The sequence below is a fragment of the Peromyscus eremicus genome, chromosome 11 (genome assembly GCF_949786415.1).
Source record: "Peromyscus eremicus chromosome 11, PerEre_H2_v1, whole genome shotgun sequence".
Lineage (NCBI taxonomy): Eukaryota > Metazoa > Chordata > Mammalia > Rodentia > Cricetidae > Peromyscus > Peromyscus eremicus.
In genome coordinates this window covers 32,586,646-32,607,346 of record NC_081427.1, presented here as the reverse complement: position 1 = coordinate 32,607,346, position 20,701 = coordinate 32,586,646, and the positions used below count along the sequence as shown (strand labels likewise).

At 41.0% G+C, this 20,701-nt stretch overlaps 1 protein-coding gene across 1 annotated transcript in view; it reads left to right on the top strand.

The window, feature by feature from the left end:
* The window catches only part of Oxct1 (3-oxoacid CoA-transferase 1), a 134,662-nt gene extending 120,258 nt beyond the window's left edge, over window positions 1-14,404 (top strand). Inside the window, exons 15-17 of the mRNA XM_059276320.1 lie at window positions 2,179-2,259; window positions 7,822-7,923; window positions 12,684-14,404. Of these exons, the coding sequence (XP_059132303.1) occupies window positions 2,179-2,259; window positions 7,822-7,923; window positions 12,684-12,725 (225 nt within the window). The 3' untranslated portion in view covers window positions 12,726-14,404. The remainder of the gene's footprint in view (window positions 1-2,178; window positions 2,260-7,821; window positions 7,924-12,683) is intronic.
* The last annotated feature ends 6,297 nt before the right edge of the window (window positions 14,405-20,701 follow it).

Below are 20,701 nucleotides of genomic sequence, written 5' to 3'. Positions count from 1 at the left end.
AAAGTATGGACACACTGATCTCACACAGATAATGTGAGAAGGTCCAGGTTTTGTACAAAAGTTCTTTGGTGAGAGGTCCACACCTTTCCTATCTACGTTATATTATTTATGCAGAAAATAGTATATGAAAGGTCTCTGTTGGTAGGGCACCATTAATGTTGTCAGTTAAAACTCATCATTTCCCCTAAAACAGGGTTGCTTATTCATTACAATCCATGAGGCAGCCTTCACACCAAATGCAGCTCTTTCTCAAATAATGAGAACAAAGTGAGAGCTCCCTGCAGGACGTGTTCCTCAGAGGCCTACAAACTATTCACTTCGTTTGAAGTCAGGCTTGGGATTCATTGTGACATGTCTTATTTGAGCTATATTAAATGTAAGAAAACCTGACAACTATAGAAGTTCAATGTTCATCATTAATTTCAGCTGTTAAATTTAGCTTCCGTGACATGCAGAATGTGAACTCTCACAAGGGAGGCGATAGTGGAAGAGACGTGAGGATGAGGTTCTCGTTCTACATCTGTAAATTTTCTTACATAGCAAGATCTAGAAACAACTCAGTCTTGAAGGTGTAATATCTAGCTACTTAACACTAGTTTTGACTAAGTTAAGCTTATAGAATTTGTCTTTTAAAAAACAACCCATCCAAGATTTATAAAAGTTGTCCATCCCCATTCATTCATTCATTCACTCATTCATTCATATGTTCATCCATTCAGAAACTTTAGAAGACCTTTTATGCCTTGCACTGACTTGCATGTTCTGAAGCCTTCTTAATTACAGGTGCATTGCAAAGTTGACAAGTTACTACAAAGAGTAGAATCATAATTCGACCCTGATGTCTGAAATTCATTGCCTCTGAACATGTGGTTGGTTTGATACCAGTCCGGGGAGATATCTAAACCAATTCATAGATGGATGTTTAAGCAGGCAAAATAGGCAGATGGCTGATGATGGTGGTGACATCATTGTATTTGGTGTGTTTAGGTCCAAAAGAAAGCTAAAACATTTTAGTGTTTTTAAGAAAAGACCCTCAGTGTGCTAGGCCAGCCTTCGACCCATTCATTTATGCTCCTAGTGCTCCGTAGCTAAAAGGGAGTTGAATGATAACTGGGAGAGGTCAGAGCTGATATTACAGCTGGGCCCCACAGAAGCACCTGGGAAGCCACTTCTACATTTGGGGTCACGATGGGGCTGGGGAAGGGAGTTAATGGGTAAAACCTGGTTTTTGTTCACGATCCCTCTTTTGCTTTATGTTTGAAGAAAGGGCACTGTGGCTAAAAGAAATCTCAAAAAGAGAAAGTTCATTGAAGCCAGGTCATGTGTTTTATTAATGAGCAAATTAGAGCTCAATCTCAAGAAAAAGTCACAAGAGAGAGTGAACGTAGTATACTGAGTCCACCTGGCTGAGCAGTGGTCTATTTTGCATGGGCATTAGGTAAGAATAAAATCAGTTCTGATGGTTGAAAGTATAACAAATTGTGACTGGGAGGACTGAAAATGATGATGGGGACTTTGGGGCTGCAAATGGAACTTGTAAGAGAATTAGGTGCTCATGTACCACAAAAATAGACCAGTAGATAATCTCTAAAGTTGACAGCAAGGAATAAGTGGCATGCTAAATATAATGCTGTAAATGTAGGAGAAAATGCATGAAAATATAGAAGAAAATTGAGGTGTTTTCCTATTGAAAAGAGGAGCAAGGCATTGCTATTTTCTGTGCATCTGTTACTCTTTTAACAAATAATATTAAATCTGTTTTAGAAGAGGGACGCTGGGTTGCAGGTTCATTTTCCATGCATACTTCCTACTCTTGGCAAATAATTACAGATGTTTTAAGAAGGCCATTCTTTGGAAGAGAAAAATGAGGATATGAGACTTGGAACTGTACGTTAGGTAGTACAGGAATTGAGGCTTGAGAGTACACATATGTGGAACAGGGCTTCCCAATAAATCTCTTAAGCATTTGGTTAGTTGTAGGGGCCCTCTCTAAGTTATTCCAGGCATGAAAGGTGCCTTGAGAAAGAAGAGAGCTTGACTGTGCATAGGTTTGAAAACAGTCTATGCTTAAAAGTGGATGTCTCTGATAGTTCCTGGTTTTCCGGTAGTCACCAATTCTAAGTAAGAATTTCTCCCTAAACACTGTTGTTGATGTTTTCTTGTTGTTCTTTGAAACAGGGAAATGCACATAAAATCATGGAGAAGTGTACATTACCACTGACGGGAAAGCAGTGTGTCAACCGCATTATTACAGAAAAGGTAAAGTACTTTCCTCTTTTGATTCTACTCATATCAACTGTCGCCTTTCTTATTTTATTTAGAGACACATTTGAGGCTTTTTAAAAACTATCATCTAAAATTATGGAATGGGAAAATTAATGTCTCTAAATGTAGACTTGCTCCTGTACAACTCTCTGGAATTACACACACAAATGGGAACTCTTAGGCTGGGTAGCTTTCACAGTTTGCTCTAATCAGAGAAGAGCTTTATTGAGCCTTAAATTTGGACTCTTAAGATGTCAAGATGGATGATCTATATAAAGTTCAGAGTGTACTTATCTTTCTTCTCTTTCTTTCTTGTCTGCCAAAATCACACAGATACACTCTTGGGTTTTGATTTTAGGAAATTCACACACAATTGAGTTTGAGTTACTTGGGCATGAGGTACAGTGCAGACCTACAATGGGTCAAGACATTCTACTTCTTACATGGTTTCTGATCTTTTTATGAAGTGGACTTCAGAACACACCCACCACCTCTATGCCTCTGTATTTTGTTTCATAAATGGAAAACTTTGGCCAACTATACAGTTAAAAGCTGCTTGTATCAGAGAAGTAGTTGTGATAGCTGTCCACAGCCAGATTCCTATCCCAGATTTGAACTTAGGAAGTGGGAATGGCGTGATTCCCGCAAGTCATCGGGGAAGGTGTTTTTCTTGATGAAGCCACAGGACAGAATTGCCTGTTTGAGTTTTTCCCCCTTCTCAGTGATGCCTTTCTTTTTTTAACCAGAGTTGTATGGCAGTAGTATCTCACAGTGTCTGTCTCACTAGCCTTCTTTACAGGATGGGAAGGAACACCCTAAAGCATGCTCTATGGTGAGTTAAGTATACAACACCCCCAGAAGCTGCATTTTCAAGGAAGGTTCCATCTGGTCGGGCATTCCTGAGATTGTGTGAAATTCCATAAATGTTCTGTATGGAGAACAAGTGCACCAAAGTCATTGTTATTTCTTGAGTCTCCTCTAAGCTATGGACAGGTCCTGTTGAGAAGAACCATTGCTTTGCAGTGAAGACAGAGTCATCCTCAATCCTGATTTCTTTAATACAATGGTAGCCCTGACCAGGAGTCTTCTAGCACTGTTGTTCTCCAACCCAATCCCCACCCCCCACAATCCCCCACCCCCAGTAAGCCTCTCCCTGCTGCCCTGCCCTTGGCTTTCCAGGTCTCCTACCTACAGAGCCTCCTACTCGTCATTCTGCTCTCTTGCATTCCACCCATCCTTGAAGCCTAGCTACAGTTTCCACCTGCATCACAAAGGGGCTTGTCATCCTCTTAATGCACAATGATCGCATCCTCAGAGTGGACCACTGTCCCCACCATTCACTCTAGCATGTTGATACCTATGATATAACCTTTATGGGTGATGAAGCTGAATGACACTTCAAGCCCCTTCTATACTTACTTTCTCTGTTCTTGCATGTTGTTTCATTCATCCAATAAACTTTTCTTTGGAGGGCCTTCTCTGAACCAGACGGTTTCTAACAATGACTTACAAAAGGGAGGGGGAGGTTGCAGTCACTCATCAGAAGACCCATTCCATAGGATGAGACTGCAGGCATCCAGCATCTCCAGCAGCCAGAATAACAAACTCCAGAGAAGTCACGGTGTGGCACACACCAGATGCCATGTTAGGAACTCATATGGTGACCCAGCAGTAACTAAGGACTGCTTTTGGATGGCATCGTACACAGCATTTCCCAAGTGCCACCTTTTATAGTCAAGTCTCTCTGACTTAAGACTCTACTGCCTTAGCAGTATTAAAAATGCCAGGAACTCTGTTGCATTCTCCCCTGGACCATGTGCTTCTGGGCCTGCACATTCCCTACTCCTCCCTGGAATGTTCTATCTATCCGTCCATCCATCCATCCATCCATCCATCCATCCATCCATCCATCCATCCATCCCTGCTTCCTGTTTGTCTTTTGTCTCAGGCATGCATCTTTCTGGTATTCTGTCAAGTATCTCTTCTCCCTCCCTGCATGTCTTGTGAGTACTTCCCTGAATCCTGTGCTTAGCCTAACTTAGCACTGACCGCTGTATTGAAAGGACCTCAAACCTCTGCCTATTTTCCTCAGTACTGCTCCTATAACACCTTGTATGGTAACTGATCTGGACCCAGTCATCTCACTAAATAGAGATGTCATACTTATCCCGCTGAGAAAACTGATAAGTGGAACAGTGAGTCTTGAAAGACAAATGGGAGTTTTATGATTAAAAAGAAAATCAAAGAAGATATCACAGGCAAAGGAGAAACCCATGCGAAGTCTCAGAGGGGTGAAGAAAGCCCAGCCTGTTCAAGAACCTGCAAACGGGACAGCTTAGAGCAAGGGTACAGCTGTATTGTGAACTCCAGCAGAAAATGCAGTGAGGGATCAGGTCAGGGAAGGATGTGGATGCTCTCCCAAAAATATGATTCTTATGAGGAGAGGTATGGGAAACCCTTCAGCAATTCTCTTATTAATTAGGAAACCATTTTGCATTAGTCAGAGCACTGTAACTTTTGGTTTTTTTTCTAAAAAACAGAGGAGGAGAAGAAGAGACAAATCTAATTAAAAGGGCCCATCAATGAACTAGGTAAGAAATACAAAGGATCCCAAATCACAAACCAGAGAGATAGTCCAGAGAGATTTAGGAGATGGGACTCAGCCTAATTGGATGAGTAGGGCACAGCTGGTAAGACAGGTGAGCCCTGCATTTTCTAGCAAGAGAGAATGTCTGAGCTGCTGTGTCCTGGCAAAGCTCGAGAACGCAGGAGGAGGAAGAGCAGTGGGAGGCAGGGAAAAAGCGGTTTAGTTTGACACCTTCAATTTTACATTCCTGAGTTTTTGAAAAGAGACACTGGGAGATTTGGATCTAGGGTTCAAAGGAGAAGTCAGTGCGGGAATAAGCTAGTGAGAATCATTAGCATGTGGCCACAATCAGAAACATGAGCTTGTGGCACAGTGAGAAAGGAAAGTCAAGGCAGCTAATCTGAATCTTTGGCATCTCAGGGAAGGAAGCTGCCTGTTTTACCTCCGTGAGTCATACAGAACAGATGCTCTGTAGATGCTGGATGAGTAGATGCGGTGCTTCATAGATGCTGCTGGATGAGAGGATGAGGATGCAGTGCTCCCTAGATGCTGCTGCTGGATGAGAGGATGAGGATGCAGTGCTCCCTAGATGCTGCTGCTGGATGAGAGGATGAGGATGCAGTGCTCCCTAGATGCTGCTGCTGGATGAGAGGATGAGGATGCAGTGCTCCATACATGCTGCTGCTGGATGAGAGGATGAGGATGCAGTGCTCCCTAGATGTTGCTGCTGGATGAGAGGATGAGGATGCAGTGCTCCCTAGATGCTGCTGCTGGATGAGAGGATGAGGATGCAGTGCTCCATAGATGCTGCTGCTGGATGAGAGGATGAGGATGCAGTGCTCCATAGATGCTGCTGCTGGATGAGAGGATGAGGATGCAGTGCTCCCTAGATGCTGCTGCTGGATGAGAGGATGAGGATGTAGTGCTCCGTAGATGCTGCTGCTGGATGAGAGGATGAGGATGTAATACCATTAAAAGCAATGGCAGTTAAGGAACCAGAATTCCATAATCAGCACCGAGGAGAATTCCATTAGGTTGCCCTTTGAAAGTAGTTAGAGTTGTTTCCTGTTGTATGGATCAGGTTATAAAAGATAGCTTCCCCATCAGCACCTGGCTATAATAACTGTCAGATCCATAATGTAGCCTTTATGGTGGTAATAAAGTAGTTAACTTACTTATCTGTAAGACAAGGTAGTTTCAGTATCATTTTTGATTAGCAGTTAACAATTTAACTTTTAGGTTTTACTCTCTATTTTTATCAAATTTTTGTTTGCCCCTTAGACTACCAAATGAATCCCAATTCCTCTTAAATTTCAGTCATCATTTCAGTAACATCAACCATGTTATCAAACAAAGGTGGAAAGTAAGCATCCCTTTGTCCTGCGATGTTCCTTCTGGAAGAAAACTCTAAACCGACTGGAGACAGTAATTCCCTTAGGCCTTTGACATGGCTTAGGCAGTCTGCTAAAGGATAACAGGACGCCTATACTGTGGCCCGGACATGGTCCCGAGAATGTATTATTCTCCTGTCTGTATCTGGCACCCCAGCCGCAGGGAGGCATTCCTGTGCTCTCTGACCCTGGTTGCAAAGACAGGCTCCCCAGGCCGCTTAGCTGTTATGCAGCAGAGCAGTGTGACAGGCCAGCTCAAAGGCCGGTGCTCCTTCTCTGCATGTCGCCTACTCGCTCACAGTGTGTTTAAACACGACGGTTTAGGGTTTGACTTGAAAGGTAGTTGAAAAATAAAGATCAAAGACTACAAATAATAGGTAAATTTAAGTTAAATTCATGGAAGAAAACCTGGGAAATGTAACCTTTAAGTCTGAGAAAGAAAACTCCCTATGAGAGCTGGCAGAGGACCATGTTACTGCACAGAGACCTGTAGAGCAGGGTTTGAAGGCCCAGAGAAGCAGATGGGTCTCACAATGAAAGCTTTTTTACTAGCAGACAATCTTCCCCAAGAAGTAAGTACCCCAGAACTAAGCAGGTCCCAGAAATCATCTGAGAAGACTTCTGAAGAATTCTCAAGTAGGAAGCTCTAGTGAATGCTTTGTAGACCCCTTCCACTGAAGTCAAGTGATGCTATGGTGGTACCATGACCGGTTGGTACTGTGGCCATGACGTTGGGATGGATTGTTCAGGCAGGGGTGAGCATTCCTGTTTGCCTTAGACACTACCACTACCATTTGATGTGCTCACCAAAAGGCTGTGGGTTCTCATGCCCTCCTCTTGAGACCCATGTGTTTTCTTGGGAATTTAGAGGTTGAAGAAGAGCTTTTCCACTGAGAATTTGAACAGCTACTTAGTGGAGTTGGCTGAGCTTTCCGGGCCAGGGCAACTTTTATTTCATAATTACTCCTGGGTACTCTAGTGTCTTCTTTTGTTTCCTCCAGTCGTTTACCCAGCAGCCTTTCCCCATCATCCCATCCTTTCTCTTTCCAACTCCACCCTGCCTCGTTCCCACTTTGTTCAATCCTTTCCCTCTTCAGATCGTTGGTCACCTCTCTGGCCTTCACCCAATCTGTTAGAGTTAACAAATGGAAGACAGCTTTAAAAACAAACAAACAGATGGGCAGTGGTGGCGCATGCCTTTAATCCCAGCACTCGGGAGGTAGAGCCAGGCGGATCTCTGTGAGTTCGAGGTCAGCCTGGTCTACAGAGTGAGATCCAGGGCAGGCACCAAAACTACACAGAGAAACCCTATCTCAAACAAACAAACAAACAAACAACAAACAAACAACCCCCAAACTGATTACAGTGCTAGAAGATGCCAACTGTAGCCACCAGCTAATGGCCGGTTAAGGAGTTGGTATTATTTATAATAGTTATAGTGGACATATTTTTCATTGTTGGTTTTCAGTCTTTGATCCTTGATCTTACCTCTCTTCTAGGAACTTGAAAGTCCATCTCTTTGTGTGTGACAGTTTTCACGATGGAAATGGTCCTTGTCATTTTCTTGATTTCCCACAGGGTGTGTTTGACGTGGATAAGAAGAACGGGCTGACACTGATTGAGCTCTGGGAAGGCCTGACTGTTGACGACATAAAGAAGAGCACTGGCTGTGACTTCGCAGTAAGTGTTTCTGTGAACAGAGCCAGCCTGGCGCCGAACCACAGGCTGGGTGAATAAATGGTTCCAGGACACAAACCCTTCGCTTCTGAGAGTGTAAGGAGCTGGTCTGAGCAGGCCTACAAAAGGGCGCCTCCTATGAGAGCTGGTAGAATAGTAAGTGTGTGACTCAGGCCAGGGCTGTCAGGTGTGAGATAGGAGCAGGAGGACACAGCAGGAGCTAAAGGGGACGGAGGACAAGCTCCTGCCCATCTGCCTTGTGTGAAGTCCTGGGGACCATCTGTTCTTTCTCTAATCTTGATGTGTAGCTAATCTTGATGTCAGCCACTTGTGGAAAAGTAATACTTCCTTATTCTTACACACATCTGATGATGACATCCTCCTTGACTGAGTCATTTCTGTGCCTTATAGTCCATCCATTAGAGATATTAGAATGTAAGAAGTGCAAACTCGTTGTATTCTACTTGTAGGAAGATAATAATGCACAGAAAACTCAGAGTTGGAAACCCAGTGAATATATAGGGAGGGTTCCTGTTAAAATTTTTGTACTTACACTTATTTATTTATACTTTAAAATTATATTTATTTATTTATTGTGTGCGTATAAAGGTGCTTATTGCAAATCACCAGTCACCTTCCTGTTGGGGTTGACAGCTGGATGCAATTAACCTAAAGTTAATCGAAGGTGAAAGGAATAGATATGTCTCTAAAACAGTGAAGGACAGAACCCATTTTTAATTACAATGAAATATAATGAGATGAAGTTAGAAAAGCCCATGTTTTACAAAAATTATTTGATATGCTGGCCATAGATTTCATACTTAACTTCCTGTGCACACAGGCTTGGCTTGTATCTACAAGTGCATAACAAATTTCTTTGAAAGGACTTTGTTGTATAATTCATTATGTACATAGTAACCACTCCTGGTACTGTACCAAGGTCTTTTGTTTACTAACCTTTTCTGAATTTCCCTTTGGAAAAAAGAAGCAGTCTCCCAGCAATACCTTGCTTCAAAAGCAAATTTTAATTAGCTTTCTTATAACCTCAGGGAGAAGAAAGGGGATGTATTTATACTTGAACTGTTTAAGATTTCTTACTCCAGTGAAACAAGCAAACCGTTCTTAATCAGCTGCTCTTTTTTTTTTTTTTTTCTTTCTTTCTTTTTTTTTCCATTCTGTGTGGAATAGGAACCCTCTGTCAGGTAACACCTTCAGAGATCCGCAGAAATTTCGGTTTCTGCTGCAAAGGAACATACAGCACAAGACCTTCATTATCTAGCTATTTGTTTTTCATGTGGGTAAATCAGAAAGAAAATGTTGCTGTTTTTGTTAGACATACATGGGGGAGGAGGACTGAGTGTGCACACTCGGCTAGTTTTCCTATCTTCATAGATAAGAAATTGTCTCCATGGTCCTTCTTGTTTTCCAGTATCCTCCCTTCCTTTTACTATTACTACACTGATAGGAAAATTGACTTCTTTAAGGGGTATATTTGGATGTTTTAATATCTGTATGGATTGTATACCAGTCAGGATAAACATTCCTGCCCCCAGGCATGTCTTTGTGATAGAAACATTTAAAATCCTTTCTACCAATGTTAGGACGTACATAAGCGCGTTGCTGTTATAATTATATGCAGTCACGCCACCGCACAGCGGCACATTGCACATTCTCACTCCTAACAGTAGCTCAGTACTCAGTGTTGATCCAGCTGATCCCTCTCTCCATTCTCCTCCCAGCGTCTGGGAACCCGCATTCTACTGGCGGCTTCTCTGACTTCACACTTTTTTCTATTCTACATGCAAGTGAGATCATGCAATACTCATTTTAACGTGCTTGCTTGTTTATTTCACTTAAAACATTGACTGCCAGTTTCATGGATGTTGCCCCAAAATTCAGCGATTTATTTTTTTATTACTAGATAGCATTCCGTTGTTCATGGATACCATTTTCTATATCCATTCATTAGGTGGTAGGCGTTCAGGTTGTTTCGATTTCTTGGTTCTTATGACTAGGGAATGTAGTTGTATCGTTGGTGTAATGGCCTTGGCTCCTTCATAGTGAGGTCGCTAGGTCATGTGGTGATTCCACTTTTAATTTTTGAGGAAATCTTATAGTGATGTTCCCAGTGGCTTTGCCATTCTGTTCCTACAAGTGTCCCTGCTGTATCCTTGCCAGTACTTTTTCCTTCATGATGTTATGCTTGGTCTTAGCAGAAAGACCCAGAGCATCTTTGTCTCTCTGGTAATAGCTAATCTACCTGGTTGAGCTTGCTGTCATCATGGCTTTGATTTTTATTTCTTTCATGATTAATGATTTTGAGAATTTTCATATAACCTGTTGGCTTTTTCTATGTTTCCCTTTCATGTCTATGTAGATATATTATGCACTTTTTGTTTGTTTGTATGTGTGTTTGTTTTGAGACAGGGTTTCTCTGTGTAGCCCTGGCTATCCTGAAATGTATTCTGTAGACCAGGCTGGTCTGGAATTCAGTGATCCTCCTGCCTCTGCCTCCTGAGTGCTAGGATTAAAGATATGGTGCCCCCACACCCAGCCATGTTGCCCACTTTTAATTGGATTATTTGAGAAATGCTTTTGCTATTGAGTTGTTCGAATTCCATATATGCATTCTGGATATTAACTTTTAGTTGTATGTGTGTTAGCTGTTAATCCTTTGTGAGAGCATACTGCATGGAATCTTGCCTCTCTATCCTTGTTCACTCTGTGGCTCATTCCCTCTACTCTTTAGTTGATACAATCTCATTTTGTTTTGTTTTATTTTTTTTTCCTCCTGTGCCTTAGTTTCTCCTCGATTAAAAAAGAAATATCCTTGCTAATTTCAAAGTCCTGAAGCTTTTGCCTTGCTTTCTTCTGGTGGTTTTGTAGTTTAAGAGTCTTGTATTTTGTAATTGGTGATTGACAGACGGGGCAAGGGGGTCTAATTCAGTTTTGCACATGGATATCCAGATCTCACAGCTCCATGTATCGAGAAGCCTGGCTTTCCTCAGTGTTTTCAGTTTGTCATTATTGTTAGTGCCTTTGTCAAAAGCAGGTGACTTTAGATGATGATTGGACTTAGTACTTGAGTGCTTAGTACTCGAGGCTTTGTCCTTTTCCTTTTCTATGTCTGCTTTCTAAGAACACCACACATATATTTCAGTTGCCCTAGATTTACAGCATATTTTAAATTCAAATATTGTAATGCTTCCTACTTTGCCCCTGTAGTTCAAACCGACCTTGACTATTCAAGGATTTTTGTGGTTCCACTTAAATTACAGCGTTGCCTGTGGTTCTGTGAAGAAAGTGACTGGTATTTTGAAAAAGAACTTCATAGCTGGAGGGGTAGCTCAGTGGTTAAGAACGCTTGCTGCTCTTGAGAAAGACAACCTCAGTCTTAGCCCCCCCCCCCATACATAGTGGCTTCAACCTCTGTAACTCCAATTCCAGGGGATCCACTACCCTCTTCTGGCCTCCACAGGCATTGGACACACACATGGTGCATGTACATACATGCAGGCAAAACACTCATACAACTTTTTTTTGTGTAAAGCATCACATTGGCTCTATGTATGACATTGAATAGGGTATACATTTTTAACCATATTTGTTCTTCCAATCCATGAGCATGAGATAGCCTCCCATTTCTTTTTACCATATTTGGTTTCTTTAGGGCATTATAGTGTTCTTCTCTGCTTGGACATTTGGTTACCTCTACCTCTTCACTACTGTGAATATTGTTATAGACACTGGTAAACAGTATTTCTTTGAGATACTGTTTTGAAATGTTTTGGACATGTCCCCAGGAGTAGGATTACTGGGTCATATGCAAACTCCATTTTTAATTCTGTGAGGAACTTCCAAGCCTTTCCATAATGGCTGTATTCTAACCACCTTTCCCAGGGCTTTCATTTGCATTTCTCTTACAATCACTGGCTTACAGAATCATTTGTATATTGGCCATCTGAGTATCTCTTTTGAAGAATCATCTGTTCAACTGCCTACTTTTAAATCAAGTTATTGTTCTTTGCTGACTTATAAGCTATCCCTGTATATTCTGAGCATTAAACCCCTTTTTGGATACATGACTTAGTTGATTGTTTTCTTTGACATAGAGAAGTTTGTAAGTTGGATAAGTTTGTAAGTGGCTTATTTTTGTGACACCATGACCCAATATTTTCCTAACTAAAGAGTCTTGTTTACTTTTTTCCCCTTGTGCTCACATTTTGAAAGAAGGATTTTTCCAAAATATTTATCAAATAGTAGTTAACCTGGACTACTCACCAAGGGCCCCAACCCCAAAGAAAAATGACTTCCCTTGCTCAACAGCCATCGACTGCCAATAGTTTCTCAGCTAGGTGTGCAGTTTCATGAGTTTCTCTCCTAACCATGTGGGAATGTGATTGACTTGACCTCCTGCACTGATACTTTTAATTTTGTCTATACTTGTATTAGTCATTGTGTGCTTGATGGGCCAAAGTGGGGAGGGGGGAGTGATTTCTTACCACTTAAAGTCCATTATCTCTGAAATATTAAAAAAAATGTATATTAAGTTAAATTGGTTATTCACTTATTTATTTCCTGAATGAACACTTAATTTATGCAAAATAGGATTTCTTTATTCTATATCTGTTGATCACTTTTGAAACTTAATATTTCCTTCAGTCTTTATTGCTTAATGTAAAAAAATTAAAAATGAATTGAAGCCATATTTGAACATCCTGTGGTAGAATAAACTTTAATTTTTTTCCTCTTTCTTTCACCAGGTTTCACCAAAACTCATGCCAATGCAGCAGATCTCAACTTGAAATGTGGAGTAGACATTTGTCCCAAGATGCTAAGATTTCATTTTGAACACATAGGATTTAATTGAAAGGATGTCATAATCAAAATTATGTATTTAACAAGAAGTTTTGACTAGTTTTCTTCTAGTATCTCTGGATTTGTGCAGCCATAGACTGTTCTTCTGAGTGTGTTCTAACAGTTCCATGAAAAAGAAAAGGAAAACATTTCCTTGTGGTCTTGTTTCATAAGTGCTAAGAAGGTTGTCTTCACTATTGGTGCTCACATTGGATGTATGTTCATCTTTTATGCTATATATACTAGACCGTGACTTAGTCCTGAAAGAAAATTTTCATGTGAATTTGTGATTAGGCAGAATACTTTTTCATGACTATATATCTTTTACTTTCCTCTTTTTTTTGAGAGAAAAATCTGATTTGGTGATTATACTTGCCTCTTTAGAACATCCTCCTTACCTCTAAACTTCTTATAGTGAAATATATCAAATAGATACCCAAGAAGGCAAACAGGGATGTCTCTGGGAGAAGTAAGCAGAAGAAAGAACAAGGCATAGGATCTACCAGTGCTGGCATCCCACCAAACGTTGCCTTTATAAACAACCAACTGTCTACCTATGTGCACTAACAACTGAGGCTAACTATGGGAAGAGGACTAGAAACATACTGACATACTTAAACTAGTTCTTCTATTTTAAGTGCCATGCTATGTATTTAGAAGACTCTATTTCTGTTATTGAGCCCTGGTGTTTACTTATACAGCATCTCCTAAGCAAAGAAGAACTGTGGGCAATTTATCATGAGTCCTAAATCACAATGGCAGCAGTATTTACAAAAAATGTTCTTCCAAGATATTTCTCTTTTAGGCTCTCCATTCTGCTCAGCAAAGATTCTAAACCGTGAATGACTTTTTCTACAGAACCCTGATATGTCCTCTACTTAAGCTACTTCTCTTAACAGAGTGCTGTTACTTTAGCCTTGTGTGAGTAGGAAAATGGTGGGAGAGTCTCGGATCTGAGTAGTCAGCAGACTCTTTGTGCTGGGGAATGAGCATGGTGGCTTGGGGTTATAAGGGATGCTTCCCCAGAAGTAGCCGCAGTACCAGACAGTCGCCCAGAAGCGTCAATTCAGAAGCTCCCTGGGTATCAGATGTGTGAAAGTCTAGGCACCCTGAAGCTAGGCTGGACAGCTGGTGTCTACGCGGTGAAATATACCGTTCTTATGTTACTAGTTATAGGAATGTATGCATGTTTTAGGTGGTGGTTGTCATTCAAACTCACTTCTCCTCAAGTATAGCCACAGCTATCCTGTACAGTTTGTGAAGGAGAAGACCGGCTTTTCCCCCATAATACTCTCTCTGTAGTACTGCTTTTCTGTCTGGCTGCATGGTTGAAAGCATCCACTGCCAGTACTGATAAGAAGAACCCTTCTTAGAAGGCACAAGGTCCATGAGAGTAAATATGTCTATGTTAGAGTCAACACTTGAAAATATTATTTTGTTGATATTGATATGTCTTCAGATGCACTTGCTTATCATTCCAGTCTGTTACTTTTAAGACAAGGGGATTCTAAGAATGTTCCAAACATTGTCAACGCGTGAATAGATAACTTAAGATTCTTGCTCAGAGTGCCATAATATTTTTAAAAATCCGTTAAGTGATATAATAAAAATTGCAAATTGACAGTTATCAATGTGTTTGTTTTCTTTTTTCACTTGGGAATGGTATGGTTCCACGTAGGGAAATACAACAAAGGTTGGTAGAATGGCCAAACATTAGGTCAGCATGCTTTTACTTCTAATCAAGTCATTACTGTTTCTTTCTCCCCCCTTTTTTTTCAGGGGGTGGGGGTTGGTGAAACAAGGTCTGTCTATGTAGTCCTGGCTGACCTGGAACTCACTATGTAGACAGGCTGGCTGTGAACTCATGGAGATCTACCGGCCTCTGTTTCCTGAATGCTGGGATTAAAGGCATGTACCACCATGCCTGACATTAACTTTTCTTTTTGCCTTACCAAATAGATAAACTTATATTCTAGGAAGAGCAGAAGAAACATTACCTAAATGAATTCTGCTGTATCTTGCTTCCTATCACAGCCAGTCATGTCTGTGAAAATTGATTATCAAACCTGCTGTGGGATGTATTTCTGTATGCTGTGAATATGTGTTGCTCCCATTGGCTATAAATAAATTTGCATTGGCCTATGGCAAGGCAGCTTAGAGGCAGATGGGAAAATCCAAGACAAAAAGAGGGGAAGAAAGGCAGAGGCAGAAGAGATGCTAGCCTGCCACCCAAGGAGTAGCAAGATACCAGCAGACCGGTAACGCCACAGCCACATGACAAAACATAGATTAATAGAAATGTGTTAATTTAAGATGAAAGAGCTAGCTAGCAAGAAGCCTGCCATAGGCCATACAGTTGGCAATTAATATTAAGCCTCTGGATGATTATTTTGTAAGTGGCTGAGGGAACTTGGGTCTGGGAGGAACTGGAAGAACTCAGGACCACAGGACCGGGAGGGACCTGAGAAAACTTAGGGCTATACAAACCTTCATATGTTATTTATTTTGCTTTATCTGACATTTTCCTTTATAGTACATTTCCATTAATCAAGTGGCATTTTGAGTTTTATTGCAGTTTTAAATGTCTTCTTGTAATCCATTGCCTCTCTACTAACAGTCTTTTCTTCCTAGCCAAAATCCTAGAATTGGGGATTTCTTTTTTCTTTCCTTTTTTTTTTTTTGGTTTTTCAAGACAGGTTTTCTCTGTGTGGTGCTTGCTGTCCTGGAACTCACTCTGTAGACCAGGCTGGCCTCGAACTCAGAGATCCGCCTTCCTCTGCCTCCTAAGTGCTGGGATTAAAGGTATGCTCCACCACCACCCAACAAGGGGACAGGTTTCTAAGACAGATCATTCTTGATAGCTCCCCTCTGTCTACTCTGTCCAGGAGTTGTACCAATCACATTATTTCTCCCATGTTCAAACACAGTGAGAGAAAAGAGTTTTATTCCTCTTCTTTCCAGGAGCTGGAAGAATGTGATCTGGCATTAGCACCCAGTCCTCTACTAAACACATACATATGAATGCACGCTACTGCTTTGTAAATGCAAAGAAAGGAGCTGACACACAGGAGCTGTGGAGGGAACATTCTGTTTGTACCCTGGCCCAAGTTCTGGTTATACCTAAGCCAGTTCCCTCTAGCGTATCTATAAACCAGCTTCCAAGTCTTCCATTTTGTTTGTCACCTGCCACCACAATATATATTCAGCTTTTGCGGTTTTTGAGTTCTGTGTGGGGCCTGGCCTCTGACAGGTGTGCATAATATGAGAAGAACAGGCTGTACACTGAGCCCAGAAGACACAAGCGTGGGTGTGGGGGCTACCAGTGGGTAGTAGGTTTAAGTTGAAAGACTTGCCTCTTACAGTTGTACCCTCTAAAGGCCTGCTGTATACCAATGGAAATTAAGCAGAGGTTTAATCAGTGGATTGGTTTCTTTGACGTTAACATTCCTTTTTTATATAGGCTATGATCTGTCATTTCTTAAGCTTACTTTTGGATCATCTATCTTTAAAATATGATTATACTGTTTTACAGATCTTTCAAAAACACCATATCGTATTAGTTTAGTGTAGAATTAATTGGTCCTAATCTTAGTCTTCAGTGTCTACCCTGCCTGGCTATTGGAGGCCATATTAATATCAAATATTAGGATAAGCATAAATACCAATAATGGTAATTTCTTCAGGTATATCTGTGTGACATGCTTGAAGTCTCTTCCATCTAAAAAATTAGACATGTCTAGCTGTGGAATCTTCCAGAGATATTTTGTGAATCACTCAGCATCTTTGAGATCTCTGGATAACTAATTAGACAGATGAGTCCTTTCTGCAATCATGTTTTATTGTGGAGGCTAAATAGGCTTGATTGTGGTCACTGTGATCTTTTTTTTTTTTTTTTTTTTTTGGTTTTTCGAGACAAGGTTTCTCTGTGTAGCTTTGCGCCTTTCCTGGAACTCACTTGGTAGCCCAGGCTGGCCTCGAACTCACAGAGATCCGCCTGGCTCTGCCTCCCGAGTGCTGGATTAAAGGCGTGCGCCACCACCGCCCGGCTGGTCACTGTGATCTTTAATGAAGTACTCTTGTGGTAGTTTGGATGTAATTAGCCCCCATAAGCTCATAGGGAATGGCACTATTAGGAGGTGTGGCTTTGTTGGAGTAGGTATGGCCTTGTCAGAGGAAGTATGTCACTGTGGGGTCAGGCTTTGAGGTTTCCTATGCTCAAGATACCACCCAGTGTCACAGACCATTTCCTGTTGCCTGCAAGATGTAGGACTCTCAACTACTTCACCAGCACCATGTCTGTCTGCACGTTGCCATGCTCCCCACCATGGTGATAATTTAATAGACTGAACCTCTGAAATACAAGTGAGCCACCCCAATGAAATGTTTCCCTTTATAAAAGTTGCCATGGTCATGGTGTCTCTTCACAGCAATAGAAACTGTAAGACAACCCTTTGGAAGGGACCTCAGGCTACTGTATCCTGGTTCTTCTGTAGCATGGCTTGCAGTATCTCAGTTAACATGCTGTGGGATCCTGGCGTCAACATAGCCCATTTTGTGTCTGGCTCACTGCTTTGCAGTAATGCATTCCATTTGTTACCCTTTATTCAGTTCAGGAGGAAAGTGAGTCCAGAAACTCACATCTAAATCCTGTTTTCCCCGGAGCTATGCTTTTGATTTAGCAGGAGAGGAAGCAGCATCTCCCACTTTGTTTTTCTGGAATTAGAATGCCTTATAACCTCTCAAGATATGGTCTACAGCTCCCAACCTTTGCACACAGTAGTGGCAGGAGTTAAAGAGTTGTGCTGCTTCTCAGGCAGATCTGCCAAAATCAGTGTGTGTATGTGTGTGTACATGTGCATGCACACCCACTGTGTTCTCAATGTGTATGCCTGTTTAACAACTCCATGGCTGGCCATCGCTGGCCTATGATAGTTTTCTAAATATATTTGTTGAATTAACGTAGCAGTTGAAAACATGGTTAATTTTAAGTCAGGCTTGGTTAAATAGTGATATAATCTCTCTTAGGAATTTGTATGGGGGGGGATTGGAACCTAGGGACTGTCACAAAGGAATAAACAGTCCTGAAATGCCTATATTTGTTTAAACGCTTTATAATTTACAAATCACCTAGAATATGTGAGGTAGCTTATCTGATTTTCATAGTAATTTACCAGGGAGACATTATTACAGTCATTAAAATTAACTTGATTAGCCTGTGAGAAGTAATGTCCACTAGTTCTTTAATCAAATGAGCCTTCCTAGGCTAATGTTGAATTCTGCCAAGGTAGTTCATGAGATGCAAATTAAATTCCCTGACTAGAACTAGATTTGTTGCTCTTGGTTAAGCCATAAAATAAAGTCCATGCCCTTCAAACCTAATGGGACAAATATTCTAATTTTGTTCCCTCTGTTCACACTACTCTTGTGCATAACCTAGTTTATGGGGAAATGGATAGTTCTTAAGACAAAACTGATAGTACAGGAAAATGTTTCTGTGGTTGGTGTCTAATCACCCAGATCTATTCACTTGAAAGGCTTTGATTGGGTAACCAGGGGTAAGAAAGCTCATGTGACAGCAGCAGGAAGGACTGACAGGCTGAAACCATTTCTGAAATTCTACTTCCTGGGTGCTACCCATTCCTCATGTTTGAAATGTTATACATCAGACTGATTCAGATGAACTCCCCGAGAGAAGGCTTGACCTAATGAGGTCAACCATTCCTTTTTCAAGAGAGAAAAGATCCCTGTAGAGAAGAAGGCTAGACACATAGTTGACTGAGATGCTGAGTGATGGGATGCATGAGGAGGCCTGCTCAACAAGGCAAATGTAAATTTAAGCATTTCTGTCACATTTCTTGGAATGTAAGGCATTGACATGTATAAAATACAACATGCTTTTGTTTACTCTTTCATCATTGAGAAATTGTATTGTATACATAGTAAGAATTTTTAAATTTCTTGCCAGTCCCAGAGGGATTCATCAAGTATTCCCTCCTCACTGACATAAGGGTCATTGATGAATGTTTGGTGTGACTGATAGGAAACCCAGGCAGTTAATGGACCAAGGAAATTGCCTATCTAAAGTCTGTGCATTTGGAGTCTGGGGGCTTCTTCATGATCAGAGATAAAGAGTTAAAAAGGTCAAGGTCATATTGGTAGCCGTGGATGCTTGTCTCAGCTTCTCTGAAGCGATGGGGCAGCATGAAGCTGAGATCTCTCAACTATAAGATGCCATCAGTTGTGTGATTCATCTTATTTTCAGATACGTTAATTGTGGGGAAGTAATGAATTAGAGTTAGTCCTCTAAGGTCCTGCTGAAGGACATCAGATTAAAAAATAACTTGAAGAAAAATGCTGCTTTCATGTATCTACACAGTACTAGCCTCCGAGAAAATGTCCTTAAGATAGACTTTAAGGGTAAAATAAGAGTTGGCAGTTTTATTCATATGTATATAAATAAGTGCTTGGAAACAGTTGCCAATCAATTCACCAGTCCAATGGTTCATTATGCCATCCATCCTCCCATCATGCTTTTCCCAGTGTGTATGGCACGGTCTTCTTATCTTCAACCTTTCAATGCCATCTTTTCTATACATCTCAAGAATATATAAGTTGAAACTTTTTAGATATTGTCATTAAAGATGTTTGCTCTATTACATAAACTCAAGCACATAAACCAAGCATGAAAAGCCAAAACATTGGAAGGGATATTCTTGGGCTGGTAGAATGCCTCAGCAGGTAAAAGCACATACATGCATTGCAACCCTGACCACTCAAGTTTGGTCCCTAAAGTTGACTCCCAAAAGTTGTCCTCTGACTTTTACGTGAATGTCATTACACGTGCATTGCAGAAGTCACAAACAACACAACAAAAACAATAATGTTTAAAAGAGGGCTAACAAGATCCCTTAGAGCAGTGGTTCTTAACCTTCCTAATGCTGTGACCCTTTAATACAATTGCTCATATTGTGGTAACCCCCAACCATAAAATTATTTCAGCAGTACTTCACAGCTGTAATTTTGTTACTGTTAGGAATTGTAATGTAAATATCTGATATGCAGGATATGTGAAGGGGTTGTGACCCATAGGTTGAGAACTACTGCCTTAGAGGGTAAAGACATTTGTCTGAGTTTCATCTTTGGAACTCACATAAAGAAGGAAGGAAAGAGCCTACTCCACAAAAAGTTGTCCTTAGATTTCTGTAGGTACACCATGGCATGAGTACAGGCTCATACACACAGATCATGCACACATACAATAATAATAACAACAAAGTTAAACCATTTTTAAAAAGATACTCTCATGGAATCAGTAGTGTCAAAGGCCCTACATGATTGCTGAAGACTAAGTGATGCCCTGTTGGAAAAATAGAGGAACCTCAAGAGACAGAGAAATGAGAGGGAAAGTGAAAATGTAGTAAAATATTTTACTTACAGAAGAGAAGGTGAGTGAGTAAACCTAGCTGAATATTCATGGCTGGTGACATCATGGATCTTAGAGGAGAACCCATTACTGCAACTTTCCTAAACCAGCATAATTCCTAACTTCGTTCCAAATACTTGTCCTTGGACCCATAGACAAGTGTAGCTCTCATTTTTATCAGTAGATAGAGACCATCACAGAAAGGCACACTGATCAAAATGCAGAGAACAATTGACCATGGAGTGCTCAGCTCCAATTGACACATTCACAACACAACCCAATCCCCAAAGGTTCCAGGAACATCACGGAAGAGAAGGTGGAAAAACTGTAAGACCCCGAGGACCAGAAAGTACTGTGAGATTGTGTCTTCTACAGTGACGGGGAAGCTTGTGTAGCAGTAATTTCCCCAGAATTAAAACCTTCTATCTCAAAGGGAAGCTTGTTAAGGCATGGTACATTTTAAGTGGAGTTGAAGCAAAAGGATAGTTTAAGAATGAATGT